At 53.9% G+C, this 22,700-nt stretch overlaps 2 protein-coding genes across 3 annotated transcripts in view; one reads left to right on the top strand and one right to left on the bottom strand.

The window, feature by feature from the left end:
* The first annotated feature begins 9,087 nt into the window (after positions 1 to 9,087).
* FZD9 (frizzled class receptor 9) lies at positions 9,088 to 11,439 on the top strand. Its single transcript, XM_025378534.1, has one exon. The coding sequence runs from the start codon at positions 9,325 to 9,327 to the stop codon at positions 11,098 to 11,100; it is 1,776 nt and encodes a 591-aa protein (XP_025234319.1). The 5' UTR covers positions 9,088 to 9,324; the 3' UTR covers positions 11,101 to 11,439.
* Positions 11,440 to 15,687: 4,248 nt separating this feature from the next.
* Positions 15,688 to 22,700, bottom strand: part of BAZ1B (bromodomain adjacent to zinc finger domain 1B) — an 83,496-nt gene continuing 76,483 nt past the window's right edge. Inside the window, exons 17-20 of one of the 2 annotated variants that reach the window (XM_025378533.1) lie at positions 19,280 to 19,425; positions 18,017 to 18,120; positions 17,476 to 17,848; positions 15,688 to 16,989 (exon numbers count right to left, since the gene is read on the bottom strand). In XM_025378533.1, the coding sequence (XP_025234318.1) occupies positions 17,491 to 17,848; positions 18,017 to 18,120; positions 19,280 to 19,425 (608 nt within the window). In that variant the 3' untranslated portion in view covers positions 15,688 to 16,989; positions 17,476 to 17,490. Of the gene's footprint in view, positions 17,849 to 18,016; positions 18,121 to 19,279; positions 19,426 to 22,700 lie in introns of both variants that reach the window. The other variant, XM_025378532.1, reaches the window with a different exon arrangement.

Raw genomic sequence — 22,700 nt, 5'->3', positions numbered from 1 at the left:
TACCTGGCACGGAGTAAGTGCTCACTTAATGTCTCCTGTTAAAAAGCAACATAAGGCCAGGCCTGGTGGCTTACGCCTGTAATCCCAGCACTTTGGGAGGCCAAGGCGGGTGGATCATGAGGTCAGCAGATCAAGACCATCCTGGCTAACATGGTGAAACCCCATCTCTATTAAAATACAAAAAAAAATTAGCCAGGCATGGTGGCGGGTGCCTGTAGTCCCAGCTACTCCGGAGGCTGAGGCAGGAGAAAGGGGTGAACCTGGGAGGCGGAGCTTGCAGTGAGCCGAGATTGCGCCACTGCACTCCAGCCTGGGTGACAGAGTGAGACTGTCTCAAAAAAAAAAAAAAAAAAAAAAGGGGCCGGGCGCGGTGGCTCAAGCCTGTAATCCCAGCACTTTGGGAGGCCGAGACGGGCGGATCACCAGGTCAGGAGATTGAGACCATCCTGGCTAACACGGTGAAACCCTGTCTCTACTAAGAAATACAAAAAACTAGCCGGGCGAGGTGGCGGGCGCCTGTAGTCCCAGCTACTCGGGAGGCTGAGGCCGGAGAATGGCGTGAACCCGGGAGGCGGAGCTTGCAGTGAGCTGAGATCCGGCCACTGCACTCCAGCCTGGGCTACAGAGTGAGACTCCGTCTCAAAAAAAAAAAAAAAAAAAAGCCAGACGTTACAGTGAGCCCAGATCATGCCACCGCACTCCAGCCTGGGTGACAGAGGGAGACTCTGTCTCAGAAAAAAAAAAAAAAAGGGACATAAAATCATAATAATATTACATTTTATATAACAAATGCAAACTAATCAGTCATGACAAAATGCAGTGCAGTGATTGGCTGCCTGACTACAGACTCAGGGAAGGGAGGGAGAGCACAAGAAAACTTTTGGGGTGATGAATATACTCACGGTCTTTTCTTTTCTTTTTTTTTTTTTTGAGACAGAGTCTCACTCAGTCGCCCAGGCTGGAGTGTAGTGGCACGATCTTGGCTCACTGCAACCTCCACCTCCTGGGTTTAAGCGATTCTCCCACCTCAGCTTCCTGAGTAGCTGGGATTACAGGTGCCCGCCACCACGCCCAGTCATTGTCTTAAAAAAAAAAAAGTCCTGGCATTATCTCCTGCCCAAATTGCTTCAACTCTCTCTCAATACCAATGCCCTCGTCTAAAAATGAGAATAAAAGATCACCACCAGTGGGCACAGTGGCTCATGTCTGCAATCCCAATACTTTGGGAGACCGAGGTGGGTGGATCACTTGAGGTCAGTGACCAACATGGCGAGACCAGCCTGGCCAATGTGGTGAAACTCCATCTCTACTAAAAATACAAAAATAGCTGAGCGTGGTGGTGCGCACCTGTAATCCCAGCTACTTCGGAGGTTGAGGCAGGAGAATCACTTGAACCTTGAACCCTGGAGACAGAGGTTGCAGTGAGCCGAGATCACGCCACTACACTCCAGCCTGGGTGACAGAGTGAGACTCCATCTCAACAAAAATAAATAAATAATCACCTCATAAAGTATTATCAGGATTAAATGAGATACAAATTAATATTTAATAAATTGTAGTTATGATTAAGCTCATTTCACAGGATATTGTAGTATGTACTAGTTATTTTATTTTTTTTTTTTTGGACAGGGTCTCACTCTGCCCAGGCTGCAGTGCAGTGGTGATTGCAACCATAGTTCACTGCAGCCTCAACCTCCTGGACTCAAGTGACCCCCCTGCCTCAGCCTCCCAAATAGCTGGGACTACAGGTGTGTGCTACCATACCTGCTTAATTTTTTCTTTTTTCGTAGACATGGGGTCTCACTTTGCTGCCCAGGCTGGAGTGCAGTGGCATGATCATAGCTTACTGCAGCCTCAACCTCCCAGCTCAACCAATCCTCCTGCCTCAGGCTTCTGAGTAGTTAGGACCACAGTTGCACGCCATGACACCTGCCTAATTTTTAAATTTTTGGTAGAGATGGGGTCTCACTATGTTGTTCAGGCTGCTCTCAAACCCCCAGCTCAAGCGATCTTCCCACATTGGCCTCCCAAAGTGCTGGGATTACAGGTGTGAACCACCAAGACTGGCCAGTTGTTAACATTTTAATGTGCTACTTTCCAGTAAGATATTTGCATTTTAACTGGAATGTGTTCATTATGTGGACCAATCCTGATGATGACTGCATATATATAATCCATAGATCAAAAATCATCAAATTGGGCCTGGTGCAGTGGCTCACACCTGTAACCCCAGCACTCTGGGAGGCCGTGGAGGGTGGATCACCTGAGGTCAGGAGTTCAAGAACAGCCCGATCAACATGGTGAAACCCTGTCTCTATTAAAAATACAAAAACTAGCCAGGTGTGGTGGTGCACGCCTGTTAACCCAGCTACTCTGGAGGCTGAGGCAGGAGAATCGTTTGAACGCGGGAGGAGGAGGTTGTAGTGAGCCGAGATCATGCCACTGCACTCCGACCTGGGTGACAGAGTGAGACTTGGTCTCAAAAAAAAAAAAAAAAAAAGAATGGAACAGACAGTCTAGTATAGCCCTGATATCTCATAAAGGGAAACTGAGTCAGAACCAGGGCTCAAGCTACAGAAAGGAAAATATTCCCTGAGCCACACCCAAGGTCTTCCCACCCCTGCCCCTGTGCACAGCCTGTGGACCTGGGCACAGGTGCACACACAGGAGTAAACAGGCACCTGCATGGACCCTGTGTGTGTACCTAACCTACACACACACACACACACAGACACACACACAGACACACACACAGAGCCCCCCACACAGACACACAGACACACACACAGAGACACACACACACACAGAGACGCACACACACAGACATACACACAGATGCACACGCACACAGAGACACACACACACAGACACACACAGACACCCACACAGACACACACACAGAGACACACACATACACGCACACAGAGACACACAGAACCACACACACACATACATGAACTGGCACCTGCCTCTGCAGGAACACACTGGCCCTCCCACCCATCCTGCCCCAGGGAGCAGGTGTGCCGGGTGGACCTGCTGGGTACCCCGAGGCCACGGACAGCCTCTCCTGTGGGGCGGTCCAGGCACCTGAAGGAGGCGCAGGATAGTCCCCTTTCTGGTCCCTGCTTACTCATACCGCCACCTCCCTCCCCCAAAATCCAATCAACACCCTTTCCCCAGCCTCAGGCCCCACGAGAGTTCAGCCATTCCAGAAGGATCTCTGCCCCTCTTCTCATTCTGACATTCTTCACACACAACAGATATTTATGGAGGCCTACTCCAGGGCAGGCTCCGAGACGCTGCAGAGCACGGCCGGGGCCCTGACCTCCCTAGGCTCATGAGGACGAAGGCACAGGTGCAGCATGGTGGCTGCAAGGCACAGAGGTGGGCACGAGGGTCAGCCGGGCACTGAGTGGGGGTCGTCCCGGAGGAGGCAGTAAAGGAAGGGGAGGGCGTACCCTCTAGGGGGTGACATGTGTCCGGGGGCAACTAGTGGCCCCAGCCAAGGCCCCCAGGAGGGATGGCTTCTCCCCAGGGGGAGGAGGAGTTAGGGGGGCCCCTTGGCCCAGGGAGGGGTGCTGGAGATGGGCATTGATAGTGACCTCCCTCCTCCTGGCCCCTCCGGTCCTCCGGTCCTCCACATAGTCTCCCTTTCAGCGAGCTCCAGGAGCATTGTTCCGCCTTTATAAAGAGGGAGATTGGGTGACAAAGCCGGGTGGGTGGGCAGGAGGCCAGAGGCCTCTTCTCTCCCAGGCCGCATCTGTGTGGGGGCGGGGCTCATCCACTCCCCTCCTCCTGCTTCCCAGGCGCGGCCGTTGCCATGGTGACAGGCCTGGCATCCCACAGCCCCCGGGGTGCCCTGCCCACCAAGGCTGCCAGAGGAAGGGCCCCCCCTTGCTTCTCCACCCTGGCAAGGTGGGGGCGGGGGCCCACAAAACCTAGCTCTTAGACCAGCCCCAGCAGTGGGAGGTTTCTAGCAGCCTGAACCTCCTAAGTCTGTGGGAGGGGAGCCCCACCTCCTGGCACCCTGACAGCTGGGGGCTCAGGAGGTGGGGCCACACATCACTATCATCTGTGCACCTAGGGGCCAGATACAGAGAAATAATATTTATTTTTTTGTAGAGAGGGGTCTTGCTATGTTGCCCAGGCTGGTCTTGAACTCCTGGGCTCAAGCGATCCTCCCACCTTGGCCTCCCAAAGTGCTAGGATTGCAGGCATGAGTCATTGCACCCAGCCAATATGTTATTTCGTGATGTTATTCCATAGCCCTTGAACAGTGGCTGGCATGGGGCCAAGGGAGGGCACGGATGCAGAGGCCACAGTGTGCTGGACAGATGGGCTGGCTCAGACCCTGGATCCACAGAGTAGAGCCTCCAGCCCCAGCCAGGCTCTGCTGGGCTGCCCCTGGGACGTGATGCTTCAATCTGGGGTGCCATAAAGAACAGAAGAGGAGGAAGGCCTTCAGAGCTGGGGAAACAAAGGCCTGGAAGCATGGCTTTGCAGGGTGTTTCTGGGGAGGAGTAAGAGTGGGGTGTGCGGTGTGACAGGAAATGAAGAGGTGAGGCGGGGGCTCTGCTTGGAGGACTTCCACTGCCATCCCTAAGAGCATGCATTTTATTCTGGGCAGCTGCTGCTGAAGTTTTAGGACCCTCCATTATCATTGCCCAGGTGATCAAAGCTGGCTTCCTTCCTTCCTTCCCTCCCTTCCCCCTACCTCCTTCCTTCCTTCCTTCCTCCCTCCCTCCCTCTCTCCCTTTCTTTTTTTTTTTTTTTTTCCTAGAGATAGGGTCTCACTCTGTTGCCCAGGCTGGAGTGCAGTGGTATGATCACAGCTCACTGCAGCCTCCCAGGCTCAAGCGATTCTCCAGCCTCAGCCTCTCGAGTAGCTGAGACTACAAGCGCATACCACCATCCCTGAATTTTTTGTTTATTTTTCTTTTAGAGATGGTGGGGTCTTGCTATGTTGCCCAGGCTAGTCTCAAACTCCTGGGCTCAAGCAATTCTCCCACCTTGGCCTCCCAAAGTGCAGGGATTACAGGCTTGAGCCACGGTGCCCAGCCTGGGTCCCCCAGGGTCACAGGTACCACACTCCTGCCTTACCTCTTTGGGAACTTCAGGACCTCTCATGGCCCACGTGGGGCTGAGTGCTACCGTGTGCTGGACACAGGGCTGGCTGCAACTCCTTGGTGCCCCATCTCCCGGGTCCTCTTGAAGAGTGAGGGGCTGAGTGTGTATGCCCGAGATGACATGTCCCCTGCCTGGTCCCCTCCCTGCTCCAGCACAGCTCTAAGGGTAGCAGAACACTAATTACAGGGATGTGTGGGAAATTATGGCCCCATTTTCTCGCCATTGCCACCACCACTGCTGACTCCTACCCAAGTTCCCACCACAGGCCAGGCTCTACATCGGGCAGGTGTGGCTGAGCTGGGCCGGCTGGGCTGGTGCCCTGCCTCTGGTGGTGGTAAGAGCCTCTTCCAATGGAGGAGCCTGGATGCCAATCTTGACCCTTACGAGCTGTGTAATCCTGGGCAAATACTTTGCATTTGCTAAGCCTCAGCTTCTCATCTATAAAATGGGTACGGGATTCCTTGTAGCACTGTGATGAGGGTGAACAAATGATCACTGTAAAATCCCTGGCCCAGAGCCCAGGAGGCTCACAGCAGGTCCTTGGTGAGTTTCTGTGCCTCCCTGCAGTTCTAGTTACTCACTCATTCATTCACTCACCATCCCTGAGCTCAGCCAGGTGCCTACCCCTGTGCTAAGTGCTCGTGTGAAACAGTGCTAAATGCTCACGTCAAACAATACTAAGTGCTCACGTCAAACAGTACTAAGACACACACAGAGACACACACATACACACACAGAGACACCCACACAGACACACACACAGAGTCCCCCCCCCACACAGACACACACAGAGACACATACACACACATACACACACACATACACTCACAGAGACACAGACACACCCACACAGAGACACACAGAGACACATCCACAGAGACACACACACCCACACAGAGACACACACACACAGAGACTTAGCTAAGTGCTAAGTGCTCGTGTGAAACAGTACTAAGTGCTCATGTGAAACAGTACTAAGTGCTCACAAGAAACTGTGCTAAGTGCTCACATGAAGTGGTACTAAATGTTCATGTGAAACAGTACTAAGTGCTCACGTCAAACAATACTCGCCGGGCTCGGTGGCTCGAGCCTGTAATCCCAGCACTTTGGGAGGCCGAGACGGGCGGATCACGAGGTCAGGAGATGGAGACCATCCTGGCTAACACGGTGAAACACTGTCTCTACTAAAAAATACAAAAAACTAGCTGGGCAAGGTGGTGGGCGCCTGTAGTTTCAGCTACTCGGGAGGCTGAGGCAGGAGAATGGCGTAAACCCGGGAGGCGGAGCTTGCAGTGAGCTGAGATCCGGCTACTGCACTCCAGCCTGGGCGACAGAGCGAGACTCTGTCTCAAAAAAAAAAAAACCAACAAAACGGTACTAAGTGCTCGTGTGAAACAGTGCTAAGTGCTCATGTGAAACAGTACTAAGTGCTCATGTCAAACAGTACTAAGTGCTCATGTGAAAGTGCTAAGTGCTCATGTGAAACAGTACTAAGTGCTCACGTCAAGCAGTACTAAGTGCTCATGTGAAACAGTGCTAAGTGCTCACATGAAACTGTGCTAAGTTCTCACGTGAAACGGTACTAAATGTTCATGTGAAACAGTGCTAAGTGCTCAAGTGAAACAGTACTAAGTGCTCATGTGAAACATTCTGAGTCCTCCAGGTGTTTCCAGGCCAAAGGAATAGGAACAGATGGGCAAAAGGGGGTTGGCCTTCTCTAAAGAGTCCCAGATCAGGGCCCCTTGCCCCTTATGTGGCCTGCCGGTGGCACTTGAATTTCACCCACAGAGCTACCCAGGAACCATGGCAGTTTCTAAGCAGGTCCCAGGGGTCTCAAGGGGGCAGCCTAGAGAGAAGTGAGAGGGTGATGGCGCCACTCCCCAGAGGAGCACAGTGGCCTTGTGAAATGGGTAGGGGGTCCGGAACGGACAATCACAAATGGAATTCTTAGTAGCTCTATGCCCTTGGGTATGTCATTCCTCTCTAAGCCTCAGTTTCCCCACCTGGGAAATAAGGATAGCGTAGCATTCTTGGATTGCTGAGAAGATACAATGAGGCCAAGTGTGCGGTGTGATTGATCAGATTCAGGTGCCCAACACGTGAGTTGTTGATTTTCTTTTTTTTTTTTTCCTTTTTGTTTTTTCAGGCCAGGCACCATGGCTCATGCCTGTAATCCCAACACTTTGGGAGGCCGAGGTGGGTGGATCACCTGAGGTCAGGAGTTCGAGACCAGCCTGGCCAACATGGTGAAACCCCATCTCTACTAAAAATACAAAAATTACCCAGGAGTGATGGTGTGCGCCTGTAATCCCAGCTATTAAGGCTGAGGCAAGAGAATTGCTTCAACCCGGGAGGCGGAGGTTGCAGTGAGCCAAGATCGCACCATTGCACTCCAGCCACTCCAGCCTGGGCAACAAGAGCGAAACTCCATCTTAAAAAAATAAAAAGCTATTTTTTTTTTCTTTATTAGAGACGAGGTCTCACTATGTTGCCCAAGCTGATATCAGACTCCTGAGCTCAAGTGATCCTCCTGCCTCGGCCTCCCAAAGTGCTGGGATTACAGGTGCGAGCCACTGTGCCTGGCAGAACTGTTGATTTTAACAGTAGGATTATCTGTCTGCATTACAGAAAAGCAAGCTGAGGCTCAGAGAGGAGCCCCAAGTCACATACACCCAGGGGAGAGGCAGATGCTGCATTTGAGCTGCCACTGAGCACAAGGCAGAGACGCCACGCGTGGGAAGCCTTACAAATGGTCTCCCCTGGCCAGGCACGGTGGAGCACTCCTATAATCCCAGCACTTTGGGAGGCAGAGACAGGAGCATCCCTTGAGCCCAGGAGTTGAAGACCAGCCTGGGTAACATAGTGAGACCCTGTCTCTACGAAAACATTCTAAAATTAGCCGGGAGTGGTGGTGCCCACCTGTAATGCCAGCTACTCTGGTGGCTGAGGCGGGAAGGTCGATTGAGCCAGGGAGATGGAAGCTGCAGTGAGCTATGGTCGTTCCACTGGACTCCAGCCTGGGCGACCGAGAGAGATCCTGTATCTAAAAAGAGATAACAATTGGCCGGGCGCGGTGGCTCAAGCCTGTAATCCCAGCACTTTGGGAGGCCGAGACGGGCGGATCACGAGTTCAGGAGATCGAGACCATCCTGGCTAACACGGTGAAACCCCGTCTCTACTAAAATACAAAAAAAATTAGCCGGGCGAGGTGGCGGGCGCCTGTAGTCCCAGCTACTCGGGAGGCTGAGGCAGGAGAATGGCGTGAACCCGGGAGGCGGGGCTTGCAGTGAGCTGAGATCCGGCCACTGCACTCCAGCCTGGGCAACAGAGCCAGACTCTGTCTCAAAACAAAACAAAACAAAAAAAAAGAGATAACAATTAAAAATAAAGATAAAAAGTCTTCCAGCTGGATGCGGTGGCTCATGCCTCTAATCCCAGCACTTTGGGAGGCCGAGGCAGGTGGATCACCTGAAGTCAGGAGTTCGAGACCAGCCTGGCCAAAATGGTGAAACCCCGTCTCTACTAAAAATACAAAAAATTAGCAGGGCATGGCGGCGGGCGCCTGTAATCCCAGCTACTCGGGAGGCTGAGGCAGGATAATAGCTGGAACCCGGGAGGCGGAGGTTGCAGTGAGCCGAGATCGTGCCATTGCACTCCAGCCTGAGCGACAAGAGCAAAACTCCGTCTCAAAAAAAAGTCTCCCTCCTAGAATAAAATGAGGCGACCCAGTATGAGAGTGTGGGTACGAGGACTTCCCGCAGCCTCCCCCAGGCAGCAAGGGAAGGGAGGAAACCGAGTGTAAGCGGACGGCGAGCGGGCGGACACCCACCGGACCCGGCCTCACCTCGCGCTCCGCGTGGCCGTCAGACGCGGCGCCTTTAAAGCCCAGCAGGGGGCGTGTCCACGGGCGTGTCCGCCCGGAGCCCCGCCCCGGGGGCTGGTAGCCTCGGCCCCGGGAGGCTGCGCCGGCTCTGGCTCAGCGGCGGCTCCAGTGGCAGCGGCAGTGGCGGCTAGGCGGGCTCGGCGGCTCCTGTCCCTCGGGCGGCTGCCCGCTCGCTGCCCAGGGCGCCCGGACACACGTGGGCGGCTCGGCGATGGCCCGCGCCCCGCGACGTGGCGGGCAGGCACCGGGGCGCGGGACCGCTCGGCCCGAGTGAGCCGGGGCCGCGCTCCCGCCCTCGGCCCGGGCTGCCCGGGATGGCCGTGGCGCCGCTGCGGGGGGCGCTGCTGCTGTGGCAGCTGCTGGCGGCGGGCGGCGCGGCGCTGGAGATCGGCCGCTTCGACCCGGAGCGCGGGCGCGGGGCTGCTCCGTGTCAGGCGGTGGAGATCCCCATGTGCCGCGGCATCGGCTACAACCTGACCCGCATGCCCAACCTACTGGGCCACACGTCGCAGGGCGAGGCAGCCGCCGAGCTGGCGGAGTTCGCGCCGCTGGTGCAGTACGGCTGCCACAGCCACCTGCGCTTCTTCCTGTGCTCGCTCTACGCGCCCATGTGCACCGACCAGGTCTCGACGCCCATTCCCGCCTGCCGGCCCATGTGCGAGCAGGCGCGCCTGCGCTGCGCGCCCATCATGGAGCAGTTCAATTTCGGCTGGCCAGACTCGCTCGACTGCGCCCGGCTGCCCACGCGCAACGACCCGCACGCGCTGTGCATGGAGGCGCCCGAGAACGCCACGGCCGGCCCCGCGGAGCCCCACAAGGGCCTGGGCATGCTGCCTGTGGCGCCGCGGCCTGCGCGCCCTCCCGGAGACCTGGGCCCGGGCGCGGGCGGCGGTGGCACCTGCGAGAACCCCGAGAAGTTCCAGTACGTGGAGAAGAGCCGCTCGTGCGCACCCCGCTGCGGGCCTGGCGTCGAGGTGTTCTGGTCCCGGCGCGACAAGGACTTCGCGCTGGTCTGGATGGCCGTGTGGTCGGCGCTCTGCTTCTTCTCCACCGCCTTCACCGTGCTCACCTTCCTGCTGGAGCCCCACCGCTTCCAGTACCCCGAGCGCCCCATCATCTTCCTCTCCATGTGCTACAACGTCTACTCGCTGGCCTTCCTAATCCGTGCGGTGGCTGGAGCGCAGAGCGTGGCCTGTGACCAGGAGGCGGGCGCGCTCTACGTGATCCAGGAGGGCCTGGAGAACACGGGGTGCACGCTGGTCTTCTTGCTCCTGTACTACTTCGGCATGGCCAGCTCGCTCTGGTGGGTGGTCCTGACGCTCACCTGGTTCCTGGCGGCCGGGAAGAAATGGGGCCACGAGGCCATCGAGGCCCACGGCAGCTACTTCCACATGGCTGCCTGGGGCCTGCCCGCGCTCAAGACCATCGTCATCCTGACTCTGCGCAAGGTGGCAGGGGATGAGCTGACCGGGCTCTGCTACGTGGCCAGCACGGATGCGGCGGCGCTCACGGGCTTCGTGCTGGTGCCCCTCTCCGGCTACCTGGTGCTGGGCAGTAGTTTCCTCCTGACCGGCTTCGTGGCCCTCTTCCACATCCGCAAGATAATGAAGACGGGCGGCACCAACACAGAGAAGCTGGAGAAGCTCATGGTCAAGATCGGAGTCTTCTCCATCCTCTACACGGTGCCCGCCACCTGTGTCATTGTTTGCTATGTCTACGAACGCCTCAACATGGACTTCTGGCGCCTTCGGGCCACAGAGCAACCATGTGCAGCGGCCGCGGGGCCCGGAGGCCGGAGGGACTGCTCGCTGCCAGGGGGCTCGGTGCCCACCGTGGCGGTCTTCATGCTCAAAATCTTCATGTCACTGGTGGTGGGGATCACCAGCGGCGTCTGGGTGTGGAGCTCCAAAACTTTCCAGACCTGGCAGAGCCTGTGCTACCGCAAGATGGCAGCTGGCCGGGCCAGGGCCAAGGCCTGCCGGGTCCCTGGGGGCTATGGCCGTGGCACGCACTGCCACTATAAGGCTCCCACCGTGGTCTTGCACATGACTAAGACGGACCCCTCTCTGGAGAACCCCACACACCTCTAGCAACACAGGCCTGGCGGGGGGTGGCTGCTGCCCCCTCCTTGCCCTCCACACCCTGTCCCCTGCACCCACTAGAGACAGCTGACTAGCAGCTGCCCAGCTGTCAAGGTCAGGCAAGTGAGCACCAGGGGCTGAGAACCAGGGCCGGGACCCCGTGAGGCTCATTAGGGGAGATGGGGGTCTCCCCTAATGTAGGGGCTGGACCAGCCCGAGTCCTCACAGGGTCCTAGGGGAGGATGTGGAGAGGAGGGGGCAGAAAGGTCCAGCCGGAGTTTATTTAATGATGTAATTTATTGTTGCGTTTCTCTGGAAGCTGTGACTAGAATAAATCCCCGCGTGGCACTGCTGAGTCCTCTGTGGCTGGGAATGGGGGAAGGTAAGAGGGTGAGGGCCCTGTAGCAGTCTTTCTTGTAAGCAGAGCTGGCGGTGGGTACTGGCACCCCCCAATCAGAGAAAGTCCCCCCAGAACAGCTGTGCATTGCAGGAGTCCCAGACACCATGTGTGCGTGTTTTCCCCTCCCGCCCATCTCTCTGCTTCCAAATGGAGAGAGGGACGCCTGCGGGATGTTCAGGGAATCCCCCAGGGTGACGCGGCCACCTCTGGCCCCAGGGAGTCCAGTTTGAGGCTGTAGATGCGTTTTCCTTCTCTGGGCCCTTGCTCTCCTCACTGGCGTGGAAAGTAAGGGTGTCAGTCTGTGTCAGTGTCATGAGGGCCTCCTCCCTGGGGGCTTGGAAATTTGCTGGTGTCTGCCTGGCTCCTCAGGGCCTCCACCAGGGCAGCCCCAGCCCGCTCCCTGGCATCTCCAGGTGGGGTGAAGGTGAGACTGGACTGGTCTGTGGGCCTCTGGGTAGTACAGACATGCACGCGGAGTTGGGAAGCCCTTGAGTAGAGTGGGAATTGGGCTCCTAGCTCCTAAGCTTGTCAGATTTGAGTTGCTGACGGCAGCGGTGGGAATGAGGCAGCTCGGGGGTTGTGCAGAGCTCCACACTGGGGCAGGTATGGGGAAAGGTCCCGTGTCCATCCGCATGCTGGGGTAGCTCAGGGTTACTAGGACCTGCCTTGTTTCTGTGGGCTGGGTAGCTGGGGACATGTGGCCATCTGGAGACCCCTATTGGCTTGGGGTCAGACCCCAGGGCCCCATCTTGGCTGTTGTGACTCCAGCCAGGTGAGGGTCTTCGTTACTACTGTCCCTGAGTGCCTACTACACATAGCCGGCATTTGGTGTCAGTGCCAGGAGGTCCCAGAGGTCCAGCCCTGCTGCCAGCCTCACTTTAGAGCCACGGGGAGGCTCCAGGAGGGGAGACGCTCAGGTGCTGAGGTTGAATGGTGAGGCGGAGCCCCAAACCCGGGGCCTCTCGGGCTGGAGCACTATGCCCTACCCCCAACCACCAATCCCACAGGGATAAGAAAAATTCAGTGAGAATCAAAGAGGTTGGGTCAAGCTCCCAGGAGACAAGACCACCGTGGGCTGAGGGGGTTAAGGGGTATCCCTCACCACAAGGAGCAGTGGTGCCCCAGGGAAGCTTACAGCCCTCGCACCTGTTCTTAGGCTGTTTATTGCTCGGGGAACGCCCTCTCCATCTAAATCCTTCCCTTTGCACAGAGCGCACATTAAGTAAGTCCCCATGTGCCTTTGACCAACAAAGCCAAATGACCCTGCCTCCTTGTAATGCTGCAGGTGAGGGTGTTTTTTTGTTTTGTTTTTGTTTTTAATTTGAGGCGGAGCCTCACTCTGTTGCCCAGACTGGAGTGCAGTGGCAAGATCTCAGCTGACTGCAAACTCTGCCTCCCAGGTTCAAGCGATTCTCCTGCCTCAGCCGCCCGGGTGGCATCTACCATGCCTGGCTCATTTTTGTATTTTTTTGTAGAGATGGGGTTTCACCATGTTACCCAGGCTGGTCTTGAACTCCTGGCCTCAAGTGATCCACCCGCCTTGGCTTCCCAAAGTGCTGGGATTATAGGCGTGAGCCACCACACCTGGCCATGCGAGGGTCTTTGAGTGGGAAAGAGAATGAGCTCATTAGAGGCAGTGAAGTGCCCACACTGGGCATGGGAGGGGCAGAGGCTGCAGGGTGCTGGGCTCACAGGCAGTGTAAGGGAAGTGGGAAGGGCCTATACCAGGGCGAGGACAGCTGGAGCGAATGGAGAGGATTCCAGAGACTTGGGAAGAGCAAGATAGGTGGGGTGTGGGAAAGGCGGGGGGAGGATGAGCATCCAAGGGCACCCACCTGCCCCTTCTTCCTTGTTGTCAGTGGCCATGTCCTGCTCAGCAGACACCAGCCTGGTGCTGGTTTCCAGGGCAGCTGGGATGGGAGCACAGACAGGCAGTGCAGGGTCAGGACAGGCCCCAGGGGGCTCTGCTTTAAGGCCAGAACCTGGGAGGGAGGGCAGGGCCCTGCCAGCTTTTTCAGCCCTGGAAGATGCTATGGAAATAAGTTCCAGGCCCTGGAGGAAAGGGAAAAAGGAAACGCAACCCTCTCACGTGATCCTGCCCCCCCCCCGCGTTTCAGATGGGAAGTGTTTAGATGGCTTGGCTGCTAGAACGCATAGCCAGGCAGTTTGAGGCCAAGCTGGAGTTGAACCCAAGAGCTTTTGTGCGTTCCACACCAGGGATCCGATTAGGTCCTGGTGGGGAAAGGCAGGGTGTATGCCTTGGCAAGGTTATGTCCCCAGAAGCTGGACAAAGCGGGTGGGGAGTAGACGAACGCCCCTCCCACTGCCAGACCTCTCCCCACACCCATTAAAGAACCCTCCAGGGCCAAAAAATGCCTCGAAAACCCACACGTGCTGGCATGTGCATCGAGTGCCCGGGCCTTTCCCTTAGTGGCCCTGGCGCCCAGTATGTGGGTCTTCAGAGTGCGGCATCACACACCTGCAAGCCTCTTGGGAGGCTGACCCTGTCCCTGTGGGTCTGTGCTCGTGTGTGGTGGGCCCGAGATCCTCCTGCTCCCAGGAAGTCGCCCCCCTCAAGCAGCTCCTAGACACAGCAGTCCCAGATGTTGAAAAGCCAGGAGGCCCAGGGCCGGGGTTACGAGAGTGCGGTTAACGGGAGGCGAGTTCCCCAGGGTCCTCTAGAGATGCCCTGGCCGCTGGCCAGCAGGAAGAGGTGCCCCCTCTGAGTGGCTCTATTGGAATCCAGATGCCACCTCACTGCCAACCAAGTCTACTGACCGTGTCCCCTCCCCAGAGACAAAATTTGAGAAAGAAGAGTGTGCAGGACAAGGACAGGCCTCAGCTGACTCCCAGGTCATGACTCAGGCCCGTCTTCAGAGATGGAGTTCCCATGCCCCCATTTGCAGTTATCAAAGTGAAGTGGCTGCCCCACAAGGTCACAGCCTGGTGAGGCAGTGGCTAAGAGTGTGCTGAGACCAGGACATGACCAGAGGTGACCACCCCAAGGCAGTATTCTAGTGTGTGCCTGGGAAAACTACCGGAGGAGCAGGACTTCACAGAGGAAGGCTGGGAGCCCTGAGTGTCACTGTCACCCTGCAGAAAATGTCCAGAGGGGGCACTGCTCTCTTCTCCAGAGCTGGAGGCCGGAGCGGATAAGCTGTGCAAATTCAATTTGCTGTTGGGGCAAGCCCGCTTCCTCCAGGCAGGACGAACATTCCCTGAGCGCTCTGTGTAGGCCCTGGCTTGCCCATGCTTACCAAGGCCGCAAAGTCACTCAGCGGCAGAACCTGCGCCCAAGGCTCGGGCCTCAAAGGCTCTTCCCATTACACCAGCTTCACCTCGTTCAGCTGGTCAGGAACTGGCAGTTTAATTTCTCAGTGCCTGTGCCCACAGCAGTGGCTCAGCAAAATCTCTGTATTCCATTGGCGGGTGGCTGCCTAGCAGCACCCTACGCACATCAGCCAGTCAAACTTTAAAAGATAAATGAAGGCATAAATAAAACAAGATTAGATGTGGTAGAAACCGTCAAAGCTGAGCATAGGAATTCATTATACTTTTTCACTGTTTCTGTCTGTGTCTGAAATTTTACTTGAGGCCGGGCTCGGTGGCTCACGCCTGTAATCCCAGCACTTTGGGAGGCCGAGGCGGGCAGATCATCTGAGGTCAGGAGTTCAAGACCAGCCCGGACAACACGGTGAAAACCTGGCTCTACTACAAATACAAAAACTTAGCCAGGCGTGGTGGCGTGTCCCTATAATCCCAATTACTTGGGAGGCTGAGGCAGGAGAATTGCTTGGACCCAGGAGGTGGAGGTTGCAGTGAGCTGAGACCATGCCACTGCATTCCGGCCTGGGTGATGGAGTGAGACTCCATCCCCACCACCCCCCAACTTTTTTTTTTCCCTGAAGAAGGTTTTAAAGTGGCAGGAGTTTCCCCATAGTGAAGGCTTAAAAATCTATTTTCACCCTAATTCCTAGTTTCAAATGAAGTTTTTCGGGGTTTTAGACGGAGACAGGGCCAGGAGAGGCTTGAAAGGAGTATTTCTTTCTCTGGTTAAGAACACTGAGAGGCCCTCTGACTCTGGAGGACAAGCCTTCAGAGGACCTGGCTCCAAGGGTCAGTGGGAAAGCAGCACTCAGAACAGCACTACTCACCCCCACCCACCAAGAAAGAGCATGAAGAAACAGCCACCAGAATGGTTTCTTCTTTATAAACACAAGTACATGAGGTTTATTTGAAATTCCAATTTATTACAAGTTCACCCTTTAATGGGGCCCTTCCTCCTTGAAGACAATAATAAAAAAACAACAACAACAAACAATTCAGTTGTCACTGAAGTGGGAACACAGGATTCTCACTATGAACAAGAACAGACTGGATGTAGGAGGCAGGGGAAGCTGGCGGTGGTGGGGTTATGAAGCTGTGATGTCAGTGCCAACTCCATGCCTAGAGAAGGGACGGTAAACTACCCAGCAGCCCTGGAGCAATCCCCGTCGTCCTTGGGCAGGAGGATGGAGAAAGCAGGGGCCACACTCCGCAGTTTAATATTGAGAGGCTTGATTCTCATGTTCTAGGAGCTGCAGTCCCCTTGGTGGACTTTAATTTAAATAGGTACAGAAGAGCTTGGGTGCTCAAAATTTCCAAATTCAAAGGTGATAAAAAAGAAAATTAAACCCTGTTTTGTACTTTTATCAAAATCCATCATAAAAGGGAAAGAAGACTACAAAGTTTTGCCTAAATATAACAACTAGAGCTAGACTGGTTGTGGGACGGGGCTCTCAGAGCTTCTCTGTTGCTCTCTCCTCCCACCCCCCACTGACACTGACCACTGGAATCTTCAGGTTCTTGAGGAGTTCCAAGTCTGAGGTCAGAAAGGGCATGGGAGGCAGCAGACGCGGCACCGCCCCACCCCGCCCCCGCCCCCAGTGTTGCTGCTTGCCTCAATGAGCCTCCAACCCAACTGCTCTGCAGGAGAGTGGATGGGCTGAGGGAGAAGCCAGGGAAGTTAGAGCAAACACATTATCATAGAAACTGTACTGTACATGTGCCAAAGCGAGATGTCAGGAGTATCTTACAAGATGTTCTTTATACAATATCACTGCTGAAACAAGCAACTTTTAATAACTAGAAAAGTCAATTTAAAAAAAAATTAAACATTTAAATTCTTCCTGCTTTTCTTCTGCTCCCCTAAGAGCTTGTCTGGTATGTGGGTGGGCTGGGCTCCAACACCCCTCTGGCCAGATCCATCAAAGTAAAGGTTATATGCATGATTATAAGCAGGACTCCAGTCTCTAAGTGAAGTGCCTTAGTTTTGTTTTTTGTGGTTTCTTATTTTTATTTTTTTGGGGGAGGGGAGCTGTCACAAAGAAGGGGAGAGAGATTCAGGAATGGCTCCAGGACACGTCCCTTTACTCTGCCAAGATCAACTCAAAAGACCACAACTGTTTCATGATGCTGGTGAATACAGAATTCTGTATGGCACTCACTGATACTGTCACCTGAGAGGAAGACGGGGAAGAGACAGAGTATGGGCTTAAAGAAATAAGACTGTATATAAATACAGATTAAAAAAGAAAAATCGCCACCATCTTCCCTGTTGGCTTGATTACCCCTGATCCTGCTATGTAACACAGCAATCCCACCCCTGGAGACCAGAGGGGCTTGGCACTGTGGTAAAAGCCAGAGTGAGAGGGGCCTTAGGAAAGAAGGCAGGAACAGGAACTGGGTTCACCAGAAAAGCCAGACCCTCAGACTCCTCCTGGAAACTCTCAGAAGGGAGGGTTATGGCCCTCTTCGTCCCTTAAGATTTCTGGACAAAGACCACCAACCCAATAACAAGCCCCATAAAGAGCTGTTAGAAAAACAGCATAAGCTTGGGATGATGGGCGCTTCTGGACTCCCTGCGATCTCTTCAGAGTTCTCAGTCTTCCTCTCTCACCTCCCTCCCACCCTCCCTCGTTGTCCCCCCACCTCAGCTCCCTTACCACAGCCCTGCCTCTCTACTTCTTCTGTCTTCGTCCCCTGGACTGTCCAACGGGCTCTGGCTCACTGTCCCCTTCATCTTCAGCAAGCCTATCAGGAAACTTCTTGCGCTTCCTGCGGACATATGGGTGGCCAGGAAGGTGTTTATGCAACAGAGCCACTAGACACTGTTCTGTCTTCGCCATGCAGCTTAGCACATGGCTGCCACGGCAGTTGTAAACCTCAGCATTGGTAAACACTTGCTTCATGTCAGTAAGAAACTCCTGCACAGAGCGGTAGCTCCCACAGGAACATTTGTTCTGCACTGTCTGAAAGTCCATGGGGTGCGTGATCACATCATAGTAGTCCTCGGCCTCATCTCTGGTCACAGGCTCCCTGTGGAGAAGAACCAAATAGAGAATCTGCATAGCCTTGACGGCAGTGCCCATGCTAAGACACATCCTAAAAAGCAAGGGCTTGGCTGAGAGCCCCTCAGGGGTTCTGGAAGCTTTTAGAATCTGCTAGGCCACTCCTCTCCCCTGCACCTGAGAACACAGCGCTCACCTGAAGGGCCAGCTGAAGCGGTACTTCACGATCTTGTGGAGGATCTCTTCACACTTCTGCAGCTCCAGGCTTTGCCTCCGGGAGCTCCGCTTGGTCTGAAGCACCTGGCAGGAAAGAAATAACAATGTTATTATAGATTCAAGACAGGAGGAAGAGTGCATAGGGCAGAAAATAAGTGTATCTGCTCAAAAAAGGAAGAGAGTTAAACTATTTCCTTGGCACAGAGGTGCTGAAACCTTCTGACATTCAAGTCAGGGAGCACCCTCGGCCCAGGTGGCAGGGATCTTCCCAGTAGTCCACTCGCTCGCCCCCCCAGGGCCATGGCAATCAAAGCAGCAGAGAGCAGGCAGCAGAGGCCGTCTTCACCAGCAGTCCTACTGGAGGTCGGCTGAAGGGGGCCACTGTCAACAGGACACTAGCTCTCGGAGAACAGGTGGACCTGGGGTTACAGTGACACCATGGAAGGGCATCAACAAGCCACTGCAGAAAGCCAAACAGGCTATCTGGGCCACCAGCAGCCAATTCTGTGGGGGTGAGGTGCCTCTGAGAAGAAAAGGAAGAGGTCCAATTCCCTTCCTGGGCTCTTCCACCGTAGACATGTGAGGGCTAAGTGGCTAAAGATAAAAGGGGCGGGGCCTCCATTCCAGGTAGCCATAACAAAGCTGTGACTCACAGCAGAGGCCACACAGAGCCCAAGGGGTGAAGGCTGGGCAAACCGAGCATCTTCTAATGCCCTATGATCTCCCCAATGGCCTGTCTTAAGCTCCTAACTCCAATATAATCTGTCAAAACAAGCACCTTTTCAAGAGTTTCTTTTTTGTTCTTCAAAGCTCAAGTGAGATCTAAAAACAACTAAAATTACATTGGTTAAGGAGCAGAGAGGAGGGTAACGTCCCTCCCATAACAACTGTCGACTCAACTGTAAGTGAGGCTCCAACATTGCTGACATTCCCACAATGAAGACCCAGCCCCTCTGAGCCCACTGGAGACACATGGATACTATTTTTAAATCCTTAATAAGTTGCAGGCTGCCCACTAACTAGTTTGCAGGCTACAGCAGGGGAATGCCGGACATAGCTGTTCCTGGAGGCCCTGCTGCTTCTGTCTGCCTACAGACTCACCCATCTGCCTCCCCAGCCTCCCAAGTTTGGGAAGAAGGAGGGGGGAGGCTCCCCTCCCACCTGTTGCCTGATGAATTCCTAATTGCTGGGGTTGGGAATAAGAAACAGAAAGGTTAGAGAAGGGATGATAAATAATTCTCACCAATTCATCCACCTCAGTGTCATCCACAGGTGGTGCCTTCGGCTGAGACCTCCTGGTAGAGTGTGGCTTCTTACCCGGGCGCCGGCCAGACCTTGCTGCAGGGGGGATGACGCTGTGCTTGCCCCGGATGGTCTTTCGAGGTCTCACTGAAACAAAAAATAAGGATTCAGCACAGAACAACCAAAGGTGAAGGGAGGAGCATCTTCGAAATGGGGGAAAGGGATGCAGGGAGAATCCTTTTCCTGGACAAGGAAAGCAGTGGCTTCCTTTGGTTTTAAGGTGCTCTTGTTATTTTATCTTGCCTTACCTAAAAGGACACTAAAAGGCAGTGGCAGCGGATGAAGAATGTGTGCTTTTACTGCCAAAGCCCTTCAGAGGGCCAGGTCCTTCGGTACTTCTGTCCTGCCCCAGTTCTGCAGTTACTCCCAGCCATAAGGCCCCTGCAGGAATCAACTGTAAACTCTCACTCAGGAGAAGCCATTTGCTAATAGGTCAGCCTGGATTTCCCACAGCCCAAGCTCAGCCTGAGCAAGTGGATATATTTACACGTGAGATGGAACTGGATTGTAAAACAGACCCTGTGATGGCCGGGCGTAGTGGCTCATGCCTGTAATCCCAGCACTTTGGGAGGCTGAGGCGGGCAGATCACGAGGTCAGGACATTGAGACCATCCTGGCTAACACGGTGAAACCCCGTCTCTACTAAAAAAGAAATACAAAAAAATTAGCTGGGCATGGCGGCAGACACCTGTAGTCCCAGCTACTTGGGAGGCTGAGGAAGGAGAATGGCGTGAACTCAGGAGGTGGAGCTTGCAGTGAGCCGAGATTGCGCCACTGCACACCAGCCTGGGTGACAGAGTAAGATTCCAACTCAAAAAAAACAAAACAAAACACACACACACACACACAACAGACCCTGTGTTTTAATTCCCAGAGTTATTCTACACTCACCATCAGAATCTTTTCAGAGAAAAGGTGGTACTTCCATGAAGGGCCACAAGGTTGCCTCATTAAATACAATTTAGGGCTAGTCCCCTCCACAGAGACCTGCCCAGGGTCACCAATGAGAGAATAAAGAATACAGGCCGGGCGTGGTGGCTCACATCTGTAATCCCAGCACTTTGGGAGGCTGAGGCAGGTGGATCACCTGAGGCAGGTGGATCACCTGAGGCTGGGAGCTCAAGACCAGCCTGACCAACATGGTAAAACCCTGTTTCTACTAAATATAAAATTAGCCAGGCATGGTGGCACATGCCGGTAATCCCAGCAACTCAGGAGGCTGAGGCAGGAGAATCGCTTGAACCCAGGATGCAGAGGTTGCAGTGAGCCAAGATCACGCCATTGCACTCCAGCCTGGGCAACAAGGGTGTAACTCCATCTCAAAAAAGAAAAAAAAAAAAAAAAAAAAAAAACAAAGGCACTGAGACTACTTGTGTCTCAGGTTTACAACAGGTGCTCAGCATCAAGCCAACCAGCATTCCTCAGTGAGCCCTGGGAAACAACGCCATGAGGATTAGCTCCAAGCTTTCCATCACCTTCCCTTGGGGAGTGGGGAGATGACACTGGACACAGATAGGGTGTCTAGGAAGGCAATGACACGAAGAATCAAGAAACACTACTTTCCATTCTATTTCTAGATCACGATAACCCTTCCTTGGCTACTTTAGGGTATCTAGCTCAAGCCTAGGCTAGTAAGAAAAGGTAAGAAGCTGATGCTTAGGTGCTCCAGCCTTGAGCTGCACTGGGGAACCATATCTTTGGTGGTCTGAAAGATAGAGTTGATAAAAAGCTGTGAAGTACTACTCGGGAGGCTGAGGCAGGAGAATGGCGTGAACCCGGGAGGCGGAGCTTGCAGTGAGCTGAGATCCGGCCACTGCACTCCAGCCTGGGCGGCAGAGCGAGACTCCGTCTCAAAAAAAAAAAAAAAAAAAAAAAAAAAAAAAAAAAAAAGCTGTGAAGTACCAAATACTTCCTAGATCCTTTTGGCAAGTAGAGGCTGTAGAAACCTAGAAAAACAATTCCTTGGAAAGGGAGCTACAATGTAGAAGTGGAAAGCAATCACTAGCTTAAAAATAAAAGAATCAGGACAGGCGTGGTGGCTTGCGCCTGTAATCCCAGCAGTTTGGGAGGCAGAGGCAGGCAGATCACAAGGTCAGGAGATCGAGACCATCCTGGCTAATACGGTGAAACCCCATCTCTACCAAAAATACAAAAAATTAGCCAAGTGTGGTGGCGGGCACCTGTAGTCCCAGTCACTTGGTAGGCTGAGGCAGGAGAATGGCATGAACCGGGGAGGCAGAGGTTGCAGTGAGCTGAGATCGCACCACTGCACTCCAGCCTGGGCGACAGTGAGACTCTGTCTCAAAAATAAATAATAAATAAAAAATAAAAGAATCTGTATACTACCATATTCAGGATCTGCTCTTAGACAGATCTGGCACAGTGGCTCACACTTACAATCCCAGCACTCTGGGAGGCCAAGGCTTGAACTCTTGAACCCAAGAGTTCAAGACCAGCCTGGGGAACATGGCGAGACCCTGTCTCTACAAAAAAGCTGGGCATGGTGACACGTGCCTGTAGTCACAGTTACTCAGGAGGCTGAGGTAGGAGGATTGCTTGAGCCTGAGAGATCAAGGATACAGTGAGCTGTGATCATACCACTGCACTCTAGCCTGGGTGACAGAGCAAGATCCCCATATCTCAAAGAAAAAAAAAAAAAAGAAAAAAAGAAAAAAAAAATCTGCTAAGTCACTGACTCTGACCAACAGAAGATGATATCCCTGAATGCAGGACTGAAGGGCCATTTGTTCACCTACCCTGGGATACCTGAAAAATCAGGCGTAGTGAACAAACAAAAAGAGCCTGTAAGAACGCGAGAGCTTAAGGTGTCCCACATCACACCTCTGGAGCATGGGGGGAAAGTGGGAGGATAGGAGAAGACGTGCAAGCCCAAAGTCATTAGGGTTTGGCAGTCTCACTATAGTAAGAGACTGGTCGTGCCAGGCATCCAGTCTCTCACTCCTTATACCAAGTGTGACCATTCAGAGCTGCTATGATCTTGGGAACTGAACCACTGCTTCGAAAGCTTGTTAGAATTTTGATCTGCGGTCTGTTTTCTACAAACCTGTAAAGAAAAGTGTGTGGGCCAGGTGCAGTGGCTCACACCTGTAATCCCAGCACTTTGGAAGGCCGAGGCAGGTGGATCACCTGAGGTCAGGAGTTCGAGAACAGCCTGATCAACATGGTGAAACTCCGTCTCTACTAAAAATACAAAAATCAGCCAGGTGTGGTGGCGGGTGCCTGTATAATCGGGAGGCTGAGGCAGAGACTAAGGTAATCTGAGGTCATACCACTGCACTCCACCCAGGCCACAGAGTGAGACCATCTCAAAAAAAAAAAAAAAAAAAAAAAAAAAAAGGGGT

The sequence above is a fragment of the Theropithecus gelada genome, chromosome 3 (genome assembly GCF_003255815.1).
Source record: "Theropithecus gelada isolate Dixy chromosome 3, Tgel_1.0, whole genome shotgun sequence".
Lineage (NCBI taxonomy): Eukaryota > Metazoa > Chordata > Mammalia > Primates > Cercopithecidae > Theropithecus > Theropithecus gelada.
The sequence above is the reverse complement of the archived record's forward strand: the minus strand, read 5'-3'. Positions and strand labels throughout refer to the sequence as shown.

Bases quoted from the DNA above. Each gene is read 5' to 3' on its own strand.
- FZD9 (XM_025378534.1), top strand. From the start codon at position 9,325: ATGGCCGTGGCGCCGCTGCGGGGGGCGCTGCTGCTGTGGCAGCTGCTG.